Genomic DNA, 25,489 nt, shown 5'->3' on the forward strand with positions numbered 1-25,489 from the left:
ACTGTGACAACACATAACATGTGCATACATAAGAAGTCAAACATACTATTTGATGTAGAGGATTATGGAAATGGCCAGTGATGGTCAGTTGTGTAATTATGAAAGTAATTATGAAAGTGTACACACACACATACACACACACACACACACACACACACACACACACACACACACACACACACCGCCACCTCTCATGCTCACAGTCATATATAAAATTACTGCAGATACAACCTCTTCTGTATCAGTACCACCACAATCTCACAACCATTATATACAAAATCATTACAACCATTACTATTTACTCATATCATTTCCCACCCTTCATCACTGCAACCTCTACCATTACAACAACCACCAAGAGCAGTAAAGAACCACTGATATTATAACCAATACCATCACCCATGTCACAACCACCAACGCTACCACCAACACCACCATCACCTTAGCCACAACCATAACCACCTCGACCAACATGTCAACCTGTTTATTCTAAGAGACTTCATCTTTGTACTCATGTATTATTCCCATTTCATTTTGACACTACTATGATGACCACCACCATTTAATTGCTGTGGTAATACTTCATTCCTGAACAAGACAGTTAATTTGATTGCACATAATTCTTGTTGCCTCTATCTTTTTAACATTCTACCACGTACCATAAACACTGTAAAATGCATTACTACCTCCACATCCACAACCACCAACAACACCATTAACAGCAGTACCAGAAACAGTCCTTTATCATTGTGGTGCTTACTTCAGTTGCATCTCACAAATACAATCATTTCCGTATCAGCAGCACCACCTCACCATCATGATCTGTTCTTCACCTTTGGAGCCATAAATTGTAATTGCTCTTCATAATACTAAACAACAACCAGAAACACCAGCACTACCACTTTTTGTTCTAGTAGCATCATTAATACCAGCATTTCCTCTGCCATTGACAGCACTATTAGCGCTACCACAAACACTACTGAAATGTTCATCTTACAGGGTATTGCTGTCAAGAAAATTGTAACATTTCCAGCTGTCTTGCATTTCATTCCATCAGTGCACAATTCTTCTCTAAGGCAGTTCAACATGCCACATCCACGGAGTTATTCCTTATAGGCACCACTCAGTACCAACATAATTCTTCACTGTAGGTGTCAGAAACTTCACTTGCAACCAGGTTTCGTGTGCATACCCACCAGTATCCATCAACTTATGGACCACCCCATGAGTGGTTAGTGTTAGGAACAGCACATGTCAACTACTGTGTGTGGTGGGCACTTCCATTATTGGAAGTATCAACGACACCAACAGTTAAACTCATATTACCAGAACCATAAGTTCATCACTAGCTCTACCACAACTTTCAACGTGTTACTAAGCAGAAGAGCCCAATATTTTCAGCTATCTTTCATTTATCACTACCAGTCCACCAAGAAAGTGGAACACACCATTTCCACTCAGTGCATCACCATTGCTGCCATCCCAAAAACTAACTCATTCTTCATTGTAGCTACCACATACATCATTCCCAACCATGCCTCATGTTCAACCACACCAGTAACAATAAACTCATCACCTTCCCATCTTGAAAATTGCATGATAACAATCTAAAATTTCCTTCTGTCCTCCATTTACATTTACCTTCACCAATGGACAATCCTTCATTACAACAGAGGAACATATCTCTTGCCCCAACATTTCTCAAAACAGAATATCATTTCTTTCTTCACTAGAAATGTCACATGTGTGATTCCTGACAAGGATTCACAATGGTTCTCACCAGTAGCACAGCACCATGCCCTGAAAATGGAGTGGGCATACCTCACACTGTGTGCCATCACCAGGAAGTAGCAAATACTGTCAGGATCACTACTACTTGTAGACTCAGTTACTTCAACACTTCCTTTATCAGTACCAGCACCTGTCCTATAACTAGCACACTATCATCACTATTGGTATCATCGACAAAAAATACTTCCAGTATTTCTATCAGCACCATCACCCTTGGCACTTGCACTATTCCAAACATTAGCATTTTACTGACCGGAACAATCCAGTATTTTCTAATGGGTGTAAATGCAGATATTTCTATTGGTGACCGAGGACGCTGTACTGAACAACATTACACTAGCATTTACGTCATCTGAAGACTAATAATTATAGCTATAAAACGTTTTATGCTTTTAGGTTGGATGGTACCTCCAACTAGATGTGGCAACATCGAGCCATTAATGTTTATTTTTCCCTGGGCAGAAGGGCATGTGTTGAAGTATGAACATATGGGCACAAAATGTTTAGCTATACTGACAGGTGTAGTCCACTTAGTGGTGCAGTTATGACTGTGCAGAAATCATTCGACTTGTAATGTGTTCATGGGTAGACTGTTCAACACAAGGAGAAAACAACCAGCACATTGATGTGTGTAGATATTAAGGTAAAAGATATAAAAGTATCTGTACTTACATCTGTTACACCCCATATAACTGTCAATTCTTCAATAAGACAACAATACAAAATTGTAGGCCTCCAAGGTCAGTGTAAATTGGAATAAAATCATTTTGGGTATTAGGTCATGTCATTACATAATACTAAAAACAAACCTAGTTATTTTTAGTGTTTCATAATGATACAACCTAATACCCAAAATGATTTTATTCAAACAGTGAAACATATCTATCCTGCCCTTTTCCATAAAAAAAGAAAAAAAAAGACTTTTCACCACAGTCACCATCCCAAATACCAAATTGTTCGTGGTTGGAACGTCCATATACACAATTCACAATCAACCCTTACCTCCATACCTAACAGTGACACAAACATCTCATTCTGTAAATTTGGCTGGTATGTATTGTCCTACCATCGACTGAGGGAGCAGATAGTTATACTGGAAATATTTAGAAAATAACCTGTTTCACCATTCATACCAACACTGTCAGTCCTATCACTAGCAGAAGTACCAGTAGCATTAACAACACCAACACTTCTACCGTTACTTCGAGCAGTAACAGCCCTGATACTAGGACTACCACATCCATCAAAATTTTACTGACCAGAGCCATCTCCCCACATCCTTGTTCATTCCATTCAGCAGTACTAAAGTGTAATTTTTTATTCAGATAGCAAAATATGGCCCTATTCCAACCCCAGTCTTTTACCATCACAAGTGCTAAATTATTCTTAACTGGAACTGCGTATCATGGTTCCCCACCAGTTCTCATGTGCACTCCAACCAGTAACACTAACCACTAACATCTCAACCTATAAAATGAGAGAATATCCATCAGCCACAAGCATTACTATCACATGATATGAACTACTAGCTGTATCAACATTTACAACACTCCCAGCATAACTTCCTTACAATCCACCCTGACACTAAGACTAACTCATCCACCAACATATTACTGACCAGAACCGACCCCTACATCCTTATGGATTTCATTTGTCAGTACTAGAGCGTAATTCTTCATTTAGATAGCGAAACATGACTCTCCGTCCCCCCCTCCCTACTGCTACCTTTTACAGTTACAAATACCGAATTAGTCTTCACGCAAAGTGCTACATACATGATTCACAACTAATTCTTCTGTGCACCCTTAACCTAAAACCTGGAAGAATATGCATCGGCCCTGTCATTAGCACGTGATCACTACTACCAGTAGTATCAAATGCTCCAACACTTCCACAAACACTTTCAGCAAAATCAGTCCTGATACTAGTCCTACCACATTCTCCAATACATAACTGACTGGAACAGTCTGCTATTCCCTCGGCTCTACAGCACAGTTCTTCATCCAGTTAGCGAAATTTGGGTCGTTTGCTCGCCTTCAACCTTTCGCAGTTCCAAGTACCAACTTGCTCTTCACTGGGATGACCACATTCATCTTTCTCAAGCAGCCCTCACTTATGCTCCTACTGGCGCAGGATCTGTATCACTAGTAGTATCAACACCTCAAAGACTTCCACCACAACTACCAGGAAAAATCAGCCTCGGCTGCAGGAATACTACATTCACTCACTCATTACCCAACAGAACTACTATTTCCTTGTATCATCCAATTATCATTACCAGAGCACGATAGTGAATCGTGGACCTTCCCCCACCGTTAACATGTTACCATCCAAATCACCAACTTATCTCCACTGAAACCTCCTCATGCTTGATCCCCAACCTAGCTCATGAGCATTCCTGCCAATGCCGCCTCCACATCAGCCTAGACCCCGGAAGAACACCCACCGACCCGTGGGCCACCGCGGCAGGCCTAGGAACGGCAGGTACTAGCTGTGGGCTGTGGCGGTGTTCAGGTGCGCCTCGTGCCTGGGCGAGTCCGCGCGCGCCCAGTGGTTCCGCCACTCGGACGGCTGGCGCGCCGGGTCGTCCACCCTGGGCTCTGGGTCGGCCTCGCAGGCGCCGAGCATCGGGGGCGGCGGGGGCGGCCACAGGCGCTCGCCGTGGGACTCGCTGCCTTCGCTGCGCCACGAGGGTTCGCTCGGTGACAGCGGCTACAAGTCCAACCGCGCTGACTCCTTCGAGCAGAGGTAAAGACCCGATCGCTGCCTCCAGAGAGGGATCCAGACCCCCTGGTACTGGTGAGACCCCGTGCCTGCTACACGTTGCTTTGCTGCTCGGATGTGGAGCCTCAAGATGTAGATCTAACGGCGCACCTAAGGCGTAGGCCTAACCTAACTGCAAGACGATACTGACCGTTTCATGCATGTGAAGCACCAGAAAAAAAAAAAAATTGCCGCACGTAATTCTGACCGCTGCCTTCGCGGGATAGGCCAAAATTGTGACGTCCGGAAACGAGACGTTCTGAGAGGCTACCAGAAAAAAAAGATAGTTACGCTGTGCATGTGAGCTGCACGATGAGATAGATGAACACAGACAAGACGAGCATGGTATATATGTAGACTGCACGACGAACACAACACCAGACACGGAGAGGAAAGCATGATTTGTGTTGCACGAACGACTTGTCGCCGTTGGTGTGCTGAGGCTGAGCATGCTGCACTGCATCTAAACGACTCCGGATCACCTTTCTAAATTCTGGATGCGACCAAAATTGGCTTTAAAAGACGTCTCCAAATTTGCGGCGCCGGGGAAATGAATGAATGATCGACGTTTAACTCACCGCTGCATCAACACTGCGGCTGATGTTTGGAAGCTTAAAACGTTAATGCTTGCTTGCTTCATGTTAATACTAATAACATGAGTAAATTTGACCACTAACTTATCTTCTTCACATGGACTCTTAACAAATCTAATACTAATAAATGTATTTTCAGTTTTATTTTTATGTATTACTAACTGAAATTCTGATTACTCTAAGGTTGTAAGTATGTTGTGAAATGTCTTTTTCATATCGACGTTATAATGAAAAATAAATCCCGTGTAATTATATGTGTGTTGGGTACCCTTCATTTCTTAAAAAAGTTATTGAAAAACGGCAATTTCTGCCTTAATCTCATACAGAATAAGGTATGAAAGAGGCAGATTTCAAAGCGAACGGTTCCTTCCTAGATGAATGCTGTAATGTTTTCCATCTCCAGGGCAAATAGAGGGGAAGAGAAATTGAGTTAAAGAAGTGGAATCTAACGATTTCGCGAATTAAATATCTTCCAAATGTTTGGTTGTGAAAACTTGTTTACCTGTAGTATGCGATGAACATGTCGCATTTCTGTGCATTAGAAGTGTATTGCCTTGGTAATTTCTTAATTAACATTTTATATATTTACATTAAAATGGAAGAAATAGCAACTGATAGTAACGAATATGTGAAAATAATATTTCTTAATTTCCTTGATTACACAGATCACTCGACCAGGGACTGGAATTAACCTTTTCCTTTGGTTGTAGGAGGAGAATGGAGGAGAGGGAGGCGCAGATGGCAGGCCCATTAGTAAAAGTAGAGAGAAAAGGAATAGGTCAACAGGCTCTATTCATAATTAGTATGTAAAAATAGAAAGGTATACATTTTCAGTTAGCACTTGTCGTCAGGAGGCACCAAGAGAGTGATATAGCTGGCTGATAAATATTAGAGGTTCGTGAGCAGCATCCTGCACTTCGTATGTTGCTGGACAAGCTTAAAGAACCACCGAGCTAAGAAACTAACGCACCCAAACATACGCTTTGTTAGCCAACATGAGTTTCCGTCAGAATGGGAGACCGCAGATAGTGTAATGATAAGGTTGGTGCCAGATGTCAGAATCTCCGAGGATACTCATTGCTTGAGGTCTATGGCGGTAGCTGAGAAACAACTATGGAATGCTCTAACTGTAAGGTTATGGCAAGGGCCGTCTTCAGAGAACACACTGAGTTGGCTATAGCCGGAACGGGTACAGCTGCGTGTCTCTTTTCTGTAGCATGTCCTATGGGAGAGCCATTAGTTCAGCAGAAGCCTTACCGCCTATGATCTTTGAGAGTTCACGGTTCATCGTAGCTACTTTTCCTACAAAACTTCAGTTTACTCTAAAGGAGGACTGGCACAGATAACTCTAAGTGAGGCAGTAGAAATCACGTGAATTACAAGGTATTTGTATAGTGAAGTGGGTTGCAGGAAATGCAATTAGTTCCAACACAAGTCTTGTCAGTATGAGGCGAATCTTTAATCCTGACCAAGTCAGTCGTAATTTTTATAAATTTTTCTTATCATTTATAGATCTAAAATGTTAATTTTAAAATTCTGAACTTATCTGACCTAAAATTAATTTAAAGAGCTTAAAACGTTCAGCTCCCTTTTTCTAAAAAAAGTGTACTTTAACAAGTTCCTATTGCGATAATAAGACACATAAAGAATGTTCAACTTTTTTTTATTAGTACAAAAATTGGCAACAGTCTGTAATATGTGTGGATTGGACATATGTTCCATGTAAATGAAGCTCCATTTTTAACGTTCAGCAATTTTATTTGCCATGGTGAAACATCGATATCCTGATGCAGCTGTTTTATTAAACAAAAGTATTTTTCATGTAAAATTGTTGAACACTGAAGATGGAGCTTCGACTCTGTTTCTTGAACATTGGTTTGAACTCCGTAGTACTTACTAACCATGTCTATATTGCACGTGATATGCTACGGCTTTCGTCTGATCTTTCCACTGATTTAACAAGCAATTTTCTAGTGGACTACGAATCGTGGTGAAATTTCGGAGAGAATTTTGTGCCTAACGAAACTTCAGTGGAAGTCTACATTTTCAGAATTACCAACATTTTTTATTTACTCCTTGTTCGTGAGTAATGGTGTGTAATTTGTCCTTTACAGGACAGGTTTCTAAAAGATCAAAAACAGGAAGGACCTGTGACACCTCCTTCGAATGAATCAAAGGAAGGAAAAGCAATAGACAAGGTTGTTATCCAAAAGATATAACAATAAACTTGAAATTGTCATAAGAGCAGTAGTGAAACAAATTTCAAAAATACTGTGACCATGTAAATTAAAGGAGTTGAGTCCTTGCATACTGCTCTCGATGTTCACGCCCAATCACAAGAACTCGGCGTCGTACTTCACAGCTGCAGTGCTTAGGGGCCTTATAGAGTATATTGGCTATCATTTTCTTGAAAATTCTTAGGACATTACAAGCTAGTCAAAGACTGACCTAGTTTCTTGTCGGCCGTCGAGGCCGGCGCCCTGTTTGTTTCTGCTACGCTGCCAAGCGTTTTTTGATATGGATTCGATCCCTCGTGACCGAGTGGCACGACCTTCACATATTCATGATTTTCTAATTATTTTGTGTCATCTGATGACGCTGTACCTTTAAGCTTCCGAAATCGATCGTACAACAAAAAAGACAAGTTGCTTACAACCAAGGCAAATTTTCTCCCATTAGTATTTAATATAAAGTCTCATCGATATATCGGAAATATCGACTATAAAAATAATTTTGATATTTATGCATTTCCGTACTACTGATATATCGATTAATTTTCGCAATATATCAGAATTTCAAAATTGTATTCTCTGAATAACTTGAGTGAGGAATAAAAATAAATAATCACTGTTTTTTACATGTTCTATCAAGTGACCTTAACAATTGTTTTCACGAGTCAATAAATGCAAAGTTTCCAGTATTAATCTTGACTATCAGCTTGAAAGTTGCTCTTCTGCAGAAATTTGACATAAGGTATAAGGATACATCTACTTGCTGTGTCTGTTTTTAGATCCATTGTACAAAAGCATTCATTTCGTGGGCCCTTCACCAAGAGCTCTCAGCTCCCATTAATTTGACTTGTTTATGACGCTGTCAAAATAGGTGTCATCATCAGATTTGGAGTTTGCAATGGACACAATAACAGATCCTTCAGGTTCATGGATTCCAACTAACACTGAACAGAGGTACTATAGACTTTTTTTAAAGTGTTGAGGTTTTCATTTCCAAATACTATTTTCAATTTAGAAGAACTATTATCTCTCTTGCATAGGTATTAAATATGTTTTCGTGTAATTACCCAACTCTATAAATTATCTTAAAAGTTCTCTTTAAAAGCAGTGTAAAACTTAAAATGGTTTCCATCACTTAAATAAACTTCGTGATAAACTCTTGTGTGTAGCTCGTTTGTGACAGATCTCTGATACAACTAATCTAAATAGCAACAGATTCCTGTTTCAGACGCCAACAACTTATTTCAAATTATTCTTCTTTATACAGGGTAAGCAACAAGTCTTACAACATTTTGGATAGGCGCAGGCCGCAACCACATCACAGTACTTTTGATTCGGAAGGTTGTTACATTACTTTGCCTCATGTGATACGTTTTGATAAGTGCATATGTGAAATTTCCACTTTTACTAAGGCACTGTCACAATAACAAAGGTAATTGCGGTGAAATGCCGAATAAATCATAAATATATTATTATCCTGTAGCTAACCAACGGAGGCTACGAGTTCCTTCTAACAACGTATTCAGAAAATATCACTGAACAACGTCAGAAATATTGTCATTGGACGTCGGGTTTACCCTGTATATAAAAGACCCTGTATACCGAAAACATCGATATTGTGTCTGTAATACTTCGTCAGCATACATATCTTTCAGACCAATTACCGAAAAATTGATATATATGAAGTTTTAAAAGCCTACCGTGTTTTCCAAGAAAAAAAATTAACAAATGAGCATTTTGTTTGAGGGTTATGTGAATTCCGATTGGTTCATTATTTGTTGTATTATGTCCGTTACCGTCGGAGGTGTATGTTAGAGGCGATCCTTTTTCTTAAAAATTATTTACTAGCTGAAATCATACCAAAGGAAGTTAATATTAAGTCTTCCTAGAGGAGGGTGAAAGTGAGTCTCTTGCGAGACTCCCCAGTCACTATAGGCCTTCTAACATGGAGTAACGCTCTACATAAGTTTGCTAGATGGCCCACGTGACTGCCAGCTAGCAGGGAGGGGCAGCAGTTACCTCACATGCTGAATCTTTCACACAGTGTAATATTCGGAGCTGGAGGGAGCAGACTCGCAAGACTGCATGAACGGCAAGGCGTGCAGACTGGTCATTTCGTAATCTTTCTCATAGAGACACTATTCGGTAAAAAATTTGATGCTACCTCATCTTACAGCTTCAGTCGTTAGCTTCATAATGAACCGCCTATTATTTTCTTAAAGACCATAGTTATCGTGATATTTCGAGATTAAGTAAACTAGTGCAAGAAATCCGAAAGTTTTGCGTTCAAAAATATGGGTCGCTATGAATTAGAGTTTGGTGCATGTTAGATTATACATGACAATGAATGAAATGTAGCTAAGATATTGTATTATTCTGTATACTTGGGAGGATAATGCTATCTGTCTCCATCTCGAGAAAACTGATTGTATGTAAAGCACTACATGCAAAATACTCGGACCAGCGAAAAAGCCTGAGTGAAATACTCATAAATGTCTTGTATCTCATAAATGGTTTGAAATACGGTAACAAGATTTAGCCAAACATAACAGGGTTTGCAAATATTCATCTCACTACCATTCTGAGGCAGTTCAAATTGCGACATAATCCTGAAACAGTTTAGTAATAAACTTGTAACTGAGGGCAAGACAGGCCAGTTGCATATAGAAAAGATAATTCTCAGTACAAAGATAAAGGTCTAACTTCTTTACCTATATAGTAGCGAAACCCAAAGCATGTCTCATTTCACTATCTGTGTTAGCCCGTAATAATTACGTTATTTCATTGAAAAAGTCTGTAGTTGCTTTAATATTATGGTAGATATGGGTGTCTAGCATATTAATCATGTAGAAAAACTGTCTCCAATTTGCTTGCTATCATTTGACAATAACTTGTTTTGATATCTCAAACCATATACGAGATACAAGGCATTTATGAATATTTTGTTTGGCATTTTTTGCTGGCGTGCTCATTCAGGATGTAGTGCATTAGGTACATACCATTTTCAAACATTGGAGACAGATAGCAATATCTCGAAAGTTTAAAGAATGATTCAGTATGCTATCCATATTTCATTCACAGCAACATATGAGCTAACACACATCTAACGCAAAGTCACAGTGAATCCCATTTTTCACTTAAAACTTTAACAATTTCTTACAATACCTTTCCTAATCCCGAACTATCACAATAAATATGTTCATTAATGAAACGAAAGGCACTCCCTTGTGAAGCTTACGAATGAAGCTATGATATGTGCAAGAATCAGATTTTTTGCTCAGTAGTTTCATTATATTTGTTTGAGAAACGTTGTAGATTAGCTGGCGGCACATGGCATTCTGTTTTGTCCCAAGGATTATCTGGCGTTGTGTGAGCGTTCCTGCTCTACAGGCTGTGACGTCTGATGTCAAACTGGATTCGTGACTGGACAGGGCAAGTAGCATTTGGGGAACCTTACAAGGACTTACAAGGAAACTAGCATTGTAGCTATCACGGAAACCATGCACAGCTCCCTGCAGGGCACCCAGCTATTAGATGACAGAGCCAGGAAGGAAGCTGTCACTCAAACTGGAAAGTAAGCTTACAGAAAATCTTACACCATGTGAGACGGGCTTAATCCTCGCAAGCATTATCATCTGGACCGGAAAGAGAAGCGTTACACAAAATTAAGTTTCATGACTCATACTACCCCCTCAGAAAATCATTACAAAATACAGTATGAGTTGCAAGCATCACGAGAACATCAGTCACAGTGACTGCCACTAATGCACTAATAAAAACAAGGTACAGAGAACACTGATCTGAGTTGGAAACTTTTGTGTAGCCCACCTTTGTCATCATCAAGTGCAGCAACTTGTCAAACAGCTTCCGCTATGCCCATACAGAGGAACATAAAAAAGAAATAAGACATTGTCTAGAGTAACAAACATCCCATCATAAGTGCAGAAGAATATGTCCCACCATAGTCTGCCAACAAAGCCCTCACTACCCGCTGCACAACTTGCACTGGTGAAGTGGGAAACCGATCCAAAAAATTTTTCCGTGTTCTACCTTCTGGTTCCAGTTCTTCCACCTGCATAGTTTTGTTAACCGTCTCCACAGGAACGACACACAAATCCATCTTACTATTGTGCAGGGATGATACAGACAATAATTCATGAATAACAATGTCTACCGAGACTTGCCCTATCATGTAAATGATTTAATGCCTTCCTAACTTCTAGTTCCTTCACCAAAAACAACAAACCAATAACCCTATTTACATAAGCGTAGCCCTAACTTGTAATCTACCCAGCAGCACAAGTGAAAGAGTCTCACGTTCAAAAAACTAAAGTATCACTTCTGTCTCTACGAGGTCCAACTCATTGTTGTCAGTTTCATCCATCTGCTCCCCAACTGTCAACTGCAGTGGCTAGAAGTTGATGGGATACCTCGGCTCAGTGCTGGCAGCACCCCACCCTTGAAAAATATTTCAAGAGTCAGCTCCTCCTTCCATACACATATTGCGGTTGCCAAATCACTAGCAGTTATATCTGGAACGCCACAAACGAAAGCAAGACACAGTTTCTCAACAAGCTAATGCTAAGGCTGCAGGTAACACACCAGCACAACGCACAACCACAGTCTGCCACCAGTTATAGTGTAGGGTTTGGAGGGAATGGAATTTGGGCTGGGTATTGTTCAAGCATGGGCCTATTTTACAATTAGCATTTATTAAGAAAGTGTCTATCACACAATGCACAAATGACATGTATAGAAATGCCTAGCATTTATACCAAATAAACAGAATTCTGATCCAAAATAATTCTTTCTTAAAACTGACCGCAGCGCAGAAAATAATAAAAAACTTATCCTAAGGAAATACAGTATATTCAAATTCTGATCTTATGCTTCCCTAGTGACATACAAGTTGGTACCAATCAAGAACAGAGAGAGTTCATAATATTCACAGTATGATAGTGTAGCGTCTTCATAATCAGACAACCAGAATCACACTGAATACTAAATGAATAAAAAGTACAATAAGACCTACATCTGCTATCAACAAACTGCACCAGCTTAATACTTCTTAAAAGACGACTACACAAGTCTGCCTAATACACCGGTAATGGACAGCTGCATACACAAATCTTAAGGCTATGTACAACCGTGGAAAAATGCCCTTAGTGTAAACACAAAACGTAACACAGAAAACAGCCTTTGACTGTCTCCATTGTGTTCAGTACCCACGACACAGTAACTTCCCTGAGAATCTGTCAGCTGCCCCCTCCCCCAACCCCCATCGATGTGGGTGATAAAAGCACAACCTTAATGCTCTGTACGGTACAGCAATAACTAATCTCCACTATTCTTTATTTCTAGCTGTGGTTACAACTTTCTTCTCTACGCACTGCACATTCTTCAAGTAGGTGATCTCCATACAAAGCTTGACCACACCCTGCACCGACTGTTGTGCCTCTACACGCTGCCTGGCCCCACGGCGTTCCAAGTTCCAGACTGTTCATCTTTCCATCTTGGTTGCTAGCCGCCAACGAACTGCAGCTCCCCCCAAACGGCAAGCTGCAGTGACTACTTGGTTGTGCCTCACCATACCCAAACAAATGTGGTCACTGCCCCGCACAAGGCCCACCACCGACCAACACCTCTCAGGTGTTACACACAGTGGTCTCTGGCAGTCGCTCAAGCGTTTGCGTTGCGTGTATTCCGTCCCACTGACCAGTACATCCAGAGTCAACACACCGACAGACAACACTGGCTGTCGCACCAATCCCCAGCCCCTGGTAACACACAATAGGTCTGTCATCCAGTTCCGTGGTGGCCACGGCGCCGATTTCCGGTACTTCTCTATACAGTAGACTCCCTTCTCTTGACTCCAACACCTCCAGGCCCAGCCTGCCCATCAGTCAAACATGGCTGTTGCAGCAAAGCCTGATCCCCAGCTATATGTGGTAAGATTTCAACCCAATTTCACAAGAGTCCCAGTGTTGACCTGCTAATACTGTTGTCAGTTCCTCATCTTGCTGCAGACTGTCCTGCTTTGTTGCGCCAATGCAGGAAATTTCACTGTGGCACTGGTGTTGGCCACACTCTGTCAAACGTGCCAGAGAGACTCTCGAGCAGTAAATCCGTGCAAGCGTGGCTAGCTGGGCAGCGGGAAGAGGCGCATGTCGCAAAATACAATTTTTCGACAAAATCACCACACTAATTTTTTCTTCGCAATAGTCTGAGGAATGTACACATAGTCTGCTTGAAAGGTAGAATTGAAGAGCTGGGTACAGAAGCACACAAAAATAAAAGGTCATTTCCAAAAAGAAACCAGAATTTTATCTGATGAGGCCAACACTACATTAATCAAAAAAGAAACACTAAACGTTGTCGAAGCCTTACCAAAAATAGACAACGTATGAAGACACACCAAAATACTTTTATAACAAGAAGGGTAATCCACAGATCCAAGAGACTGCCTCAGTCACCAAAACTGGAAGTACACTCTTCCCGACTCTCTAAGTTCCCACAGTAACTGGCCATTGTATAACATCAAAAAAACAGTTGATTGAAACCTAGCATAACAGTTTTACACAACATAAACAGGGCGAACACTTTCATGAACTCTTAAACCGATAATGTACTTAAAGATTAAAAAAAAGTCAGGAAACATTAATAAAACTGCCTTATTTTAACTAATATGATCAATAGATGGATTAATCCACAGGAAATACCCAGAAAAAATCATGGCGTTACAATGTTGAGCAGTTTAAAGAACACAAGATAAAGTTAATCAGCTCGTTAAGCTCCAAAACATCCAACAGAATTAAATAACAGTTTTCTACTGTACGAAAACAGAAGGTATAGTTAGTCTGTTTTTAAAGCTCCAAAACACAGAATATTCTTCAATTAATCCACATTCAATGGTGTCTACTGTAACTATGAGCAAGACAGACACCTATAACAGTATCAGAGACAGTCGTTGCAGCAACTGACGAAGCTTGATAATGCAAATAAGGCTGGTCCGGGTGAATGTCAAGAGGCATAATTTGCAGATTGCAGAAACGGAAGCTAATGACCAGAAACGTGACCCTGGGGATGCCAACCGACGCATGCAATGGTGTCTGCAGCAGCAAGTTACTCAATCCACCCATCCTCTGTCTACAGCTAGTGGTCTAGAGGTTGGCGTTGCTACCTCTGGATCACAGGGTCCTGGGTTCGACTCCCAGCTGGTTGGGCTTTTTATCCACCCAGGGACTGGGTGTTTGTGTTGTCCTCATCATTTCATCATCATTCGGGAAAATGGCGAGCCTGTACAGTAAAAATATTGGGAGTTTGCATTGGCGCTGATAACTGCGTCGTTGAGGGACCCACAGACCAAACATCATCATCATCCATTCTGCCTGCCACTTATCAGTGCCCTCAGACTATCACATATTTTTACAGAATAGAGTCCTGACAACACGACTGCTTCCTGTTGCAAATCTGCAGAGCCCAGGCCCGCGGGCCTTGTAGCAGGTATTACTTTGCCCATCCTCTCAAGTCTGAAAGCCAAATCAGAATGACTTCCAGCCCATGACACGAGTCCCGCTGATGACATTGCTGGGTAAACAACCAGAGCTAATAGTGGAGGACCACTATCAGTACGAGCTGTCATGGTTCACTGCTGTTATTTGATTATATCTAATTTCGCTGGTTTCTCTCTACTTTCAACATCATATAGGTTCCCTTCAACCTGATGGCCCACTCATGGACAAACGGGTGCATTTTAGCAGCACGAGCTGGTGTGGGCGAACATTTGATGCACCAGCAGCGTACACGACTCTACTGCCATGGCCAAGTGGTTCACACATGTGCAGTATGCGTGCAACAGAGCTGCCTGGTAGGTAACTGCACCTGTCTGCGGGTGATCAGATGGATGCCACCCAACACCCGTGCCCAACTGGGTGGCATTGGAAAAGCTTAAGACAGACTGTCTTTGCTGCCTGAAGACGGCATGTGGAGAGATCAGGTTGCTTCATCTATCTTTACACCGAGGACCACTGACTCTTATTGGACAGTCTTATGCCCAGCACCTTTTAATGTCCTATTACAGGACCACACGACTATTTAGCTATTGGGGTTCTCTCCCCTCCCATCGGCACGTCTGCCTGCTGTTCTCTTCCTAGCTGTAGTGCGTGTTTACTGCATTTACGCCATGATTTTTCGAAAACAGCAGCAGCAGCTGCTGGAACACTTTTTCGGTTCCTAAAAGAATTGCGTTATTGGGGTTCCCTTTCGTCCCATGGGCTCGTCTACTGACTTTTCTCGTCCTAGCTCTAGAGCCTGCTTACTACAGATAGGCCACGATTTTTCGGAAACAGCAGCAGCAGCTGGAAGACTTTTTTGGCTCCTAAAACTTCTTAGAAGACATCAACGACGTAAGGTAGAAGCTACAAACTCCAGGCATCTACACTTAACAGGAACACTTAAGAGTACAGTCACATTTCGCAAACGGAAAGTGTATTTCTGTTCCGGGGTTTGCAACCAATGCACGCTGACACAATCGCCCTTGATTCTGAGGTAGCTCGTTCGAACCCGAAAGTTGCTTTTCGTGCCACTGTGACCTCGACCTACGTGGGGTGGAATGCCCTATCTTCTTTCTGACCTTTGAACTGACTTACCCAGACAGTTATACAAGGACCTGTAATTGAAAGTTGAACTTCGGAACACGATGCAGGAAGGAATTACTCACATTAGCAAAGCACTGCCGAAGGTGAAATACGAGATGAACGACCACGATCGTTTAAGGACAGGATTCGTATCTTCAGATCACACTCACCCACTTTTTTAAGTGTATTATTTTTTCATTTTTTCGTTGAAAATCTTCTTAAAACCACAAACCAAAAATACCAAAAGTAATTTTGAAACTAAAATTCCTGAAACTAAAAGTGCGATGTGGGGATTTCCCTGAATGTTTTCCTGTACTTCTCACCGAGTTAATTTTGAATTATTTCGAATTCTGGAAGAACATAATGGAGCCACTTCCCATTCTCTTGTGTCCGTGTTGATTGTGCATGTGGCCTTTTCCTAAGTCCTCAGAATTTTACTGTTTACATACAGCCTCTCACGAAGTCCTTCACTACGGTCGCAGGTTCGAATCCTGCCTCGGGCATGGATGTGTGTGATGTCCTTAGGTTAGTTAGGTTTAAGTAGTTCTAAGTTCTAGGGGACTGATGACCTCAGACGTTAAGTCCCATAGTGCTCAGAGCCATTTGAACCATTTTGAAGTCCTTCATCTCACAGTAGCGCATGCTCCCTAAATTTTGAATTATTTATTGGATGTGGTCCAATCTCAGTGTCCCCCTAAAATTTTTACCCTCTACAGTTCCTCTAGTACAATGTCCCATCATCCTGTCTCTTCCTATTTTCGGTTATTTCCATATGTCCTTTTCTTCTTCCATTCTTTACAGAATTTCTCCATTCTTTATCTCAATTTTCAACTTACGTTTGAAGCATAGCGTCTGAAACGCTTCGACTCTCTTTTTCTGATTGTTCGACAGTCCATGATTCAGTACCATACAATGCTATGCTCCAAGGTTAAGGCTAATGTTTGGAACTAGCAGACTTACATAGATCACCAGTTTCCACTCTGCCTGCACTAATCAGCTTTTTATTTCCTCCTTGCTTCTTCTGCCATGGGTTATATTGCTTCCATGGCAGCACAGTTCCTTAAGTTTGTCTTCTTCGCTGCCCCCAGTTTTGATGTTAAGATTATCGGTAATCTTATTTCTGATACACCTAATTACATTCCCCTCCGCCTCACCCTCAGTGTATATTCTGTGCTCAGCAGACGGTTCGTTTCATTCATTATGTCCTTCAATGCTTGCCGCGTAGATATCACCATCAAATACAGAGCTACAAAGTACTGACTAAAGATGGGGAGACAGGGTAAAGTACACACACTAACTAATGTACCGATACAGACGACACGCCACATTAAAAGTTGGCGTTTGGATACATGGCAAGGTGAGTGGGATGTAAGTGATATGGGGCGAAGACTTCACGACTTCCTTCGTGGCATAAGGTTCGGTTCAGAATGAAACATATCGAACGCAGCCGCGATATGGTACATTTCTCAACCGGACACGGACCGTATTCCACGCACTTAAGCCGCTTGAGTCGAACACGGACACCTTCGTGCAGATGCAGGGAAGAAGTTTCCCCAGAACGCACTGTCTTCTTCTGCCGGCAATACTAAACAACAGACGTACGCTGCGCTTAGACTACACAGAGACAGACATACGTATCCATACAGCAAAAAGAGACGAAGAGCAATGACCATAACAAAATGCATTGGCAAACGGTGTTTCAAAAACAGCGCGTGAAGAATACCTACGGGCACGAAGTAACAGACATGCCTGTATGTAACGTAACACCAATCTCGAGAGGGCGGATAGCGACACTCACAGTGACAGCGAAAATAGTGACACTGAAGAGCAACAGGAGGGGGAAAGACGAGATGTAACAGCAAATAACCGTAAGGTGCTTGCGATCTAGCCAAGGAAGCACCAAAAGATGTACACTGATAACCACGCAATGTTAATGCATAGGATTAGTAGTATTATTTTTCTATTTCTCTAGTACTACACAAACTTTTTTGTTGTGACTGGCGGTGAAAGCTTGAAGAAACCATTCCGAGATATTCACCGCCAGTCAGAATCGGTGGTGGCACTAAGGGATGTCTCCTCTATTCTATCTTCTTCTTAAAACAACAAAATTTTATTTATATTTCGACGTTAAATTACTGTTATTTTAGAAAGATATTATTCTTTGTAAAATGATGTAAATAAAAACAAAACAAAAAACTACAAAAAAGATGACAAACAAAAATTGTAATGTATACGACATGTTTTAAAACAACAGATAACGGGTCTATAATTTTGCAATAAATAAATAAATAATTAAATAATGCTTTCTTGTTTTCACTGGCTATAGCAATGTCTTCAGCGAATCTTATAATTGATATTTCACCCAGAATTTTAAACCTAGAACTGAACAGTTCTTTTATTTCCGTCATTGTTTCTTCGATGTATACATTGAAGAATAGAGATGGAAGCCTAATATACCACCTCTATCTGTCTCTCTCTCCTCCTCTCCACTCCCTCTGCCTCTTCATCACCTCCGCCAATTATCTTTGTCCAGTTCTATATCTGACCATATCTCCCCCCTCCCCTCCTCCTTCTGAACATACTCTCTTTCCACCTACACCTGCCCGCTTCCATTTCTACCTATTACCCCTCTATACCTTCCACCTTCCGTATGCGCCTAGCTCTCCTCTCCTATGCGTCTGTTTCCTCCTCCATCTCCCTTTGTCCATCCCCTTCTCCATCCGTCACATCCTGTCCCCAGCTACGCTCATTGGCACGTGTAGCCCCTGCCATTCAGTTCTAAGAAGCAGGCCAATATTACTCCCAAAACATTCCTGTCATGCGGGACAGGATGCATCAGAGGCTTGAAAATTGCCCCTGACATATAGGCCGCATTGCAAAGGAAGTCTATACAACAGGTCCATACTATTCTCACACAACACGCCTGTCATGCAGGGACTGGGAAATAAACATGTATTTGCCCATATGTCTCCTCCTATTGGAGATGGGAAATTATATGAACGCCACAGAGCTGATACTCCTGAAGCCTACTGTATCTGTGCCAAATTTGGTTGAAATCGATCCAGAGCTTTTGGAGGAGTTCCCAGACAAACATATAAGTGATTATCTATGCTTCCCTACAGCTTACTTCTATCTTTCTCAGAATTTAGAACGTCTTGCAGCGTTTTACCTTGTTGAACACTTTTTTCTGGGTCAACTAAGCCTATGAATGTAACCTGATTTTCTTACGTCTTGCTTCCATTACCAATTTCAGCCTTTACCTTCCCGAAGAGCAAACTGATGGTCATCTAACAGAGCCTCAGTTTTCTTTTCCATAGGACATAGGTTCCAAAATATCGCGGAAGCCATGTGCAAGTGTTGGTTTTCACTGCGGGCAAAATAATATCCATATTCCACTACAAAGCGACATTTGTCGCTATGAGATCTGGTGCGACACTCACGTAGTCATCGAGACCTAGTGAGCACATCCTGCATCCTTCTACCAACAACAAGAAGAGAGAATGGCCACTCCCACACACCTCCCTCCCACCATACCCAATGAGAAGAAACTATTTGAGTAATGCAGTGTATAGGTATCAATATTCCCCCAAGTGCATAACCAGGATCTGAGCGTGGAAACGAGAATGGGTGAGCATTCGTAGTAGTATCGCGGTGAATGACGAAATACTTTTGAGAATCCACAACAAATGGTTTTGGACATATTTGCTACTTTTTTGTACATTCAACATTGCAGCACATTCAGCATTCGCGATAATCTAAGAAACTATCAGACTCGATTGCGGTAATGAAACCAACGTTTACCTAGGTTTCAGCCCAAATAATTGAGCCTTCTTCAGAAGATATACCTGAATCTATAATTTGTCTAAGAGAGCAGGGTCTAGAAATTCAGGCTGTTTTAGTTTTATTTCTAGACTATGCCCTGTTAGACACATTACAGATTCAGGTATATCTTCTGAAGAAAGTTCAATTATTTGGGCTGAAACCTAGGTAAAGGTTGGTTTCATTACCGCAATCGAGACTGATAGTGTCTTGTATATTATATTTTCTACTGTTCGATGTCCATTACATTTTTCAGTTTTATTAAAAGTGGAAGAAGTAAATACAATTATTTTCAGTCGTACAGTAGCTATTTTGTCTCCTGGTTAGTAGTTTCATTTACCGTCGCGCTTATAATCATTCATACATACCTAGTGTACTATTTTCTACTATTCGATGTCCATTACATTTTTCAGTTTTATTAAAAGTGGAAGAAGTAAATACAATTATTTTCAGTCGTACAGTAGCTATTTTGTCTCCTGGTTAGTAGTTTCGTTTACCGTCGCGCTTATAATCATTCATATATACCTAGTGTACATGACACTGAAACTTGTACTTCTGTAACACGGGTGGTTATGTAAGTACCAATGAGCTAAAAATGTGTGACATTGCCTGAAATCAGTATTCAGGATAAGATAAGGCAGCGACCGACAGATAGGAAATAAGCGTATTTTAGAGAAATAATGTTCGCGGATCACTCCTTATTAACAAGTATGTCCAGTTTTGGTAAAAGTAAAGCTTTCGTCAACACGAAGGCTGGTTTGAACACAGCGGTTTTTTGCTAGACATGGCACTGTTGGTGGTGGTATGCCGGGGCTTTCCTCCGATCTTAGAACTGTCTTATTCAGATAGTTATAAGTGGGATTACTACACTACTGGCCATTAAAATTGCTACACCACGAAGATGACCTGCTACAGCCTAGTAATTTAACCGACAGGAAGTAGATGCTGTAATACGCAAATGATTAGCGTTTCAGAGCATTCACACAAGGTTGGCGCCGGTGGCGACACCTACAACGTGCTGACATGAGGAAAGTTTAAAACCGATTTCTCATACACAAACAGCAGTTGACCAGCGTCGCCCGGTGAAACGTTGTTGTGATGCCTCGTGTAAGGAGGAGAAATGCGTACAATCACGTTTCCGACTTTGATAAAGGTCAAATTGTAGCCTGTCGCGATTGCGGTTTGAGATTGCTGCTCGCGTTGGTCGAGATCCAATGACTGTTAGCAGAATATGGAATCGGTGGGTTTAGGAGGGTAATACGGAACGCCGTGCTGGATCCCAACAGCCTCGTATCACTAGCAGTCGAGATGACAGGCATCTTATCCTCATGGCTGTAACGGATCGTGCAGGCACGTCTCGATCCCTGAGTCAATAGATGGGGACGTTTGCAAGACAACAACCATCTGCATGAACAGTTCGACGAAGTTTGCAGCAGCATGGACTATCAGCTCGGAGACCACGGCTGCGGTTACCCTTGACGCTGCATCACAGACAGGAGCGCCTGCGACGAACCTGGGTGCACGAATGGCAAAACGTCATCTTTTCGGATGAATCCAGGTTCTGTTTACAGCATAATGATGGTCGCATCCGTGTTTGGCGACATCACGGTGAACGCACATTGGAAGCGTGTATTCGTCATCGCCATACTGGCGTATCATCCGGCGTGATGGTATGGGGTGCCGTTGGTTACACGTCTCGGTCACCTGTTGTTCGCATTGACGGCACTCTGAACAGTGGACGTTACATTTCAGATGTGTTACGACCTGTGGCTTTATCCTTCATTCGATCCCTGCGTAACCCTCATTTCAGCAGGATAATGCACGACCGCATGTTGCAGGTCCTGTACGGGTCCTTCTGAATTCAGAAAATGTTCGACTGCTGCCCTGGCCAGCACATTCTCCAGATCTCTCACCAACTGAAAACGTCTCTTCAATGGTGGCTGAGCAACTGGCTTGTCACAATACGCTAGTCACTACTCTTGATGAACTGTGGTATCGTGTTGAAGCTGCATGGGCAACTGTACCTGTACACGCCATTCAAGGTCTGTTTGACTCAATGCCCAGGCGTATCAAGGCCGTTATTACGGCCAGAGGTCGTTGTTCTGGGTACTGATTTCTCAGGATCTATGCACCCAAATTGCGTGAAAATGTAATCACATATCAGTTCTAGTATAATATATTTGTCCAATGAATACCCGTTTACTATCTGTATTTCTTCTTGGTGTAGCAATTTTAATGGCCAGTAGTGTATTTAACGTAGCCTTCGAATCGCGACGCAAATTGGAATTTTTACTGCTAGTGGATGACTGATGAAGGGGAAAGAGTTGATAAGTGACAGATGAAAATCACGGGAGGGACCGGGCGTACTAAACTGTTGCATGTGTGATGGGGGAGGGGGCAGCATTTGAGTTCGGTTTGTGAAGACATTGTAGGAGGGAAGAGGTCTTCCCACTCCACCCTCTCCCAAGCGATATGCTGGGGAACCTCGTGTTGTAGTGTGTTCCACATAGGAGAAATTGGGAGTAAAACTGAAGGGGAGCTGTTGAGCACCTGAGGCCAGGAAGCCGGGCCGTGACCTGCTGGGGTGGTGTTGCAGGAACATCTTCGACCGGCAGGACAGCCTGCGCTCCGACTACATGAGCGACCGCGAGAGCCGCTACGGCATCGTGCAGCAGGCCTCCATCGAGAGCACGGACTCGCGCCTCTGCTACCTCACCTCCTCTGAGGTAAGTCTCCTCCTCCGTCTGCCGTCCGCGTGCACGCAGCTCTGGTCACCGTCTCCGGTAAGTACGCCGGCGAGCCTCAGCGAACAGACCCCGTACAGGTAGACGCCACTTCAGTGTGCTCCGACACGTCTCAAGTACGGAAGGTGTGAGGTTTCGTCAAGAAGCGTTCTGAAAGCTGCTAGGCTTCGATGTGATCCTTATAGTCCGATTTAAATTAGGTGGCAGTTGACGTTCAGGATCACAAGTCGCGACGTAGTCCTGACCCTGCGGTAGTAAATATTTCAAAATGGTCATTTTTCAAAACCACCAAGAGCTGGTGATAAAATAATTCCATATCTACCAACAGTTTCGCTACTCTGTTCATCTTCAGGTATCATACAATTATTTACTTCAGCCTTTCCTGCCAACATTATGACTGTGGCGTCAAATAAAAACCAGTTAGGCGGAATGGATTTTATTCCATGTGATGTCACAGTAGGAAGGCTGTTTTAACCACACGAAGGTGATCAAAAGATCGGAACCGACAGTTGATTAAAAATTAATTTATCCGCATCTCTTGACGATTTTAAGACAAAAATTTTACAAAATCGCTTTAAAGTCTCTATTTTCCACCGCTATCACGAAAAATCTGAAATCCTCGTATGGTACTGATCTGTATAGTATCTCTAAGCGTTTCAAAAATCTGCCCATGATTTATTTAGGGCCGAAGGTATGGTAATTTTTCTGAATGGAATATACTGTTTCCCCCCACGAAACAGTTTTAAATGTATCATGTCATATCATGAAACCTACTGAACTCGTTGAGCTATTTTTTTTTCGTTGAATGCCAAAATACTTTGCTCAGCAACGGATCTTTTCAAAGTTTAATTTCGCTTTGTGTTTGCTTTTTTATAAATTCCGGAAAACTGCGTGTTTTCGCAATTGTCTCAATATATAACCAGTAAGAAGTTTGAAGATCAAAGTCTGTATCCCTACAAAAATCACTTAAAATTTCTGAAATTTACGTACGTGTATAACTATGTAAAAAAAATCTCTTAATTTCAGTTACGGCCGGAGCAATGGTTAGTATTTTTCCTGGACATAGTTGAAATTTTCACGCCAAGAAAAATGTACTGCTTGAGAGCTGCCAGGCACAATGCTTTGTGTAGCCAAATTGGCAACGCAGTGGGGGTCGACAGTGCCAGTACAGTTCCCGTTTGTGCATGAGTGATGGGGCGGCTCCAGCTCACTCTCTGTCAAATGCCAAATAACTTAAATAGAAGTACAGCTGCAGGACATTGCGTCAAATGGAGTCGCTAAAACTTTGCAATATTTCTTTTCAGTATCGCCTTATCGTCCACAGTCAATGATGTTTAATTCTCTAGGGAGGACACAAACGTATTGTGACTTATGAAGACAGAGGAGCCATTCAAATACATACATGGTGATTCAGATGCATCTACAGCTATCGTTTTATCCAATTCACAGTGCTACAGCTAGCCTTAATAAACCACGCGCGAGGTTTTCATATTTTCTCACTCGCTACGCAAAAATTATTAGCCCTATAGAAAAAATTAACAGGACCTTTTTGTACGAAATTTAATGTCGTTAAATTTTGTATTGGGATACGTTTCCGCTAGAGGCCTTAGTTTTCGAGTTATTCAAGAAAAATATACAAACGCGACCTTCAAATGCACTCCCACTCTTACACTCAGCTCCCACCGGTCAGGATTTCTAGTATACAGTTCATGACACTCCCTGCTATCACTGTAGAAATAATGCTGCTGTACCAGTTATTTAACCGTATTCCATTCTTCGTCTGTGTTGATTGGTCTTACTAAGCCACCGGCGAAGTGGAGCACTTACAATTTGAAAAACTGACGTTTGTGTAAATTTTAACTATCAGTTTTGTAAGATTTTGTAAAATGAACAGTTACATCATTGTTTTCGTAAGGCGTTCTGACTACAAAACTACTGTGCTTATAAGCTTTAGCGCAATATTTACAAAAGTCGTGTTTCTTTCATCAACCTCATGGACACATTTAAATTAGCAATGTTAGAAATAGCCGACTATGCTAGTAGCGTTGTAGCTCAATCAGAAGGCAGTAAAAGAGGTCGAATAATTCGAGTAGTCGGAAATTTTTGAGCAATGTTAGGAGAGAGTGCCACGAACGGCATACTGGAAATCCCGGCTGGTGGGTGGAGGTGCGTTTGAAGATAATTTTTGTACGTTTTACTAGAATAACTCGAAAACTGTGGCCTCCAACGGAAACATAACAATACAAAATTTAACTTCGTTAACTTCAAAGGTCCTACTCATTTTTTTTCTATAGGGCTAATAGTTTGCACGTAGCGAACGACAGATTATGAAAATCTCTCGTGTGGTTTATGAAGGCCAACTATAAAATTGCGGGTTGCATAAAACGATAGCGGTAGGGGCACCTTAATCACACTGTAAGTATCTGAACAGTTTTTAACAGAAAAGTGGGAGCCATCGAACTTAATGATACATGGACAGTAATTCCAGAGACTTGATAGATAAATTTTATCTTTCACAGATGACAAATGGGTAGTTGTAAATTATCTTTGACAAGGATTATCTCTGCCTATCACGCCCCCATTTCAGGTTATTTACGTCACTCTCCAACATCCGTCATGCCAGTAGGCAAGACGCGGCGGGAAGGAAAATGTTCCATAAACCACGCTCACACAAGCCGGCAGATTCACCAGCAAATATGACAGCCAGTCGTGAAAGCTTTAACTGTGTGACTCTACTGTCAGCTGCGATTCCGAGACAGAAGACGCGCAGAATTATTCGCTAAGCTCTACCTTATCGCATCCAGAGAGAACTGCTGCCAGTTTGAGAAACAAGCTCTACCCAGCACACAGACTTCATCGGGAAGAGAGGCAGTTTCGTGAAACTTCCTTAGTGACGCGTTTATTTTCTATAA

General features: G+C 41.8%; 1 protein-coding gene across 1 annotated transcript in view; it reads left to right on the plus strand.

Moving 5' to 3' along the window:
• Window positions 1–23,351, plus strand: part of LOC124712377 — a 395,369-nt gene extending 372,018 nt beyond the window's left edge. The window contains exon 11 of the mRNA XM_047242672.1: window positions 22,430–23,351. Within this exon, the coding sequence (XP_047098628.1) occupies window positions 22,430–22,661 (232 nt within the window). The 3' untranslated portion in view covers window positions 22,662–23,351. The remainder of the gene's footprint in view (window positions 1–22,429) is intronic.
• Window positions 23,352–25,489: the final 2,138 nt, after the last annotated feature.

This window comes from Schistocerca piceifrons, chromosome 8, assembly GCF_021461385.2.
Source record: "Schistocerca piceifrons isolate TAMUIC-IGC-003096 chromosome 8, iqSchPice1.1, whole genome shotgun sequence".
Lineage (NCBI taxonomy): Eukaryota > Metazoa > Arthropoda > Insecta > Orthoptera > Acrididae > Schistocerca > Schistocerca piceifrons.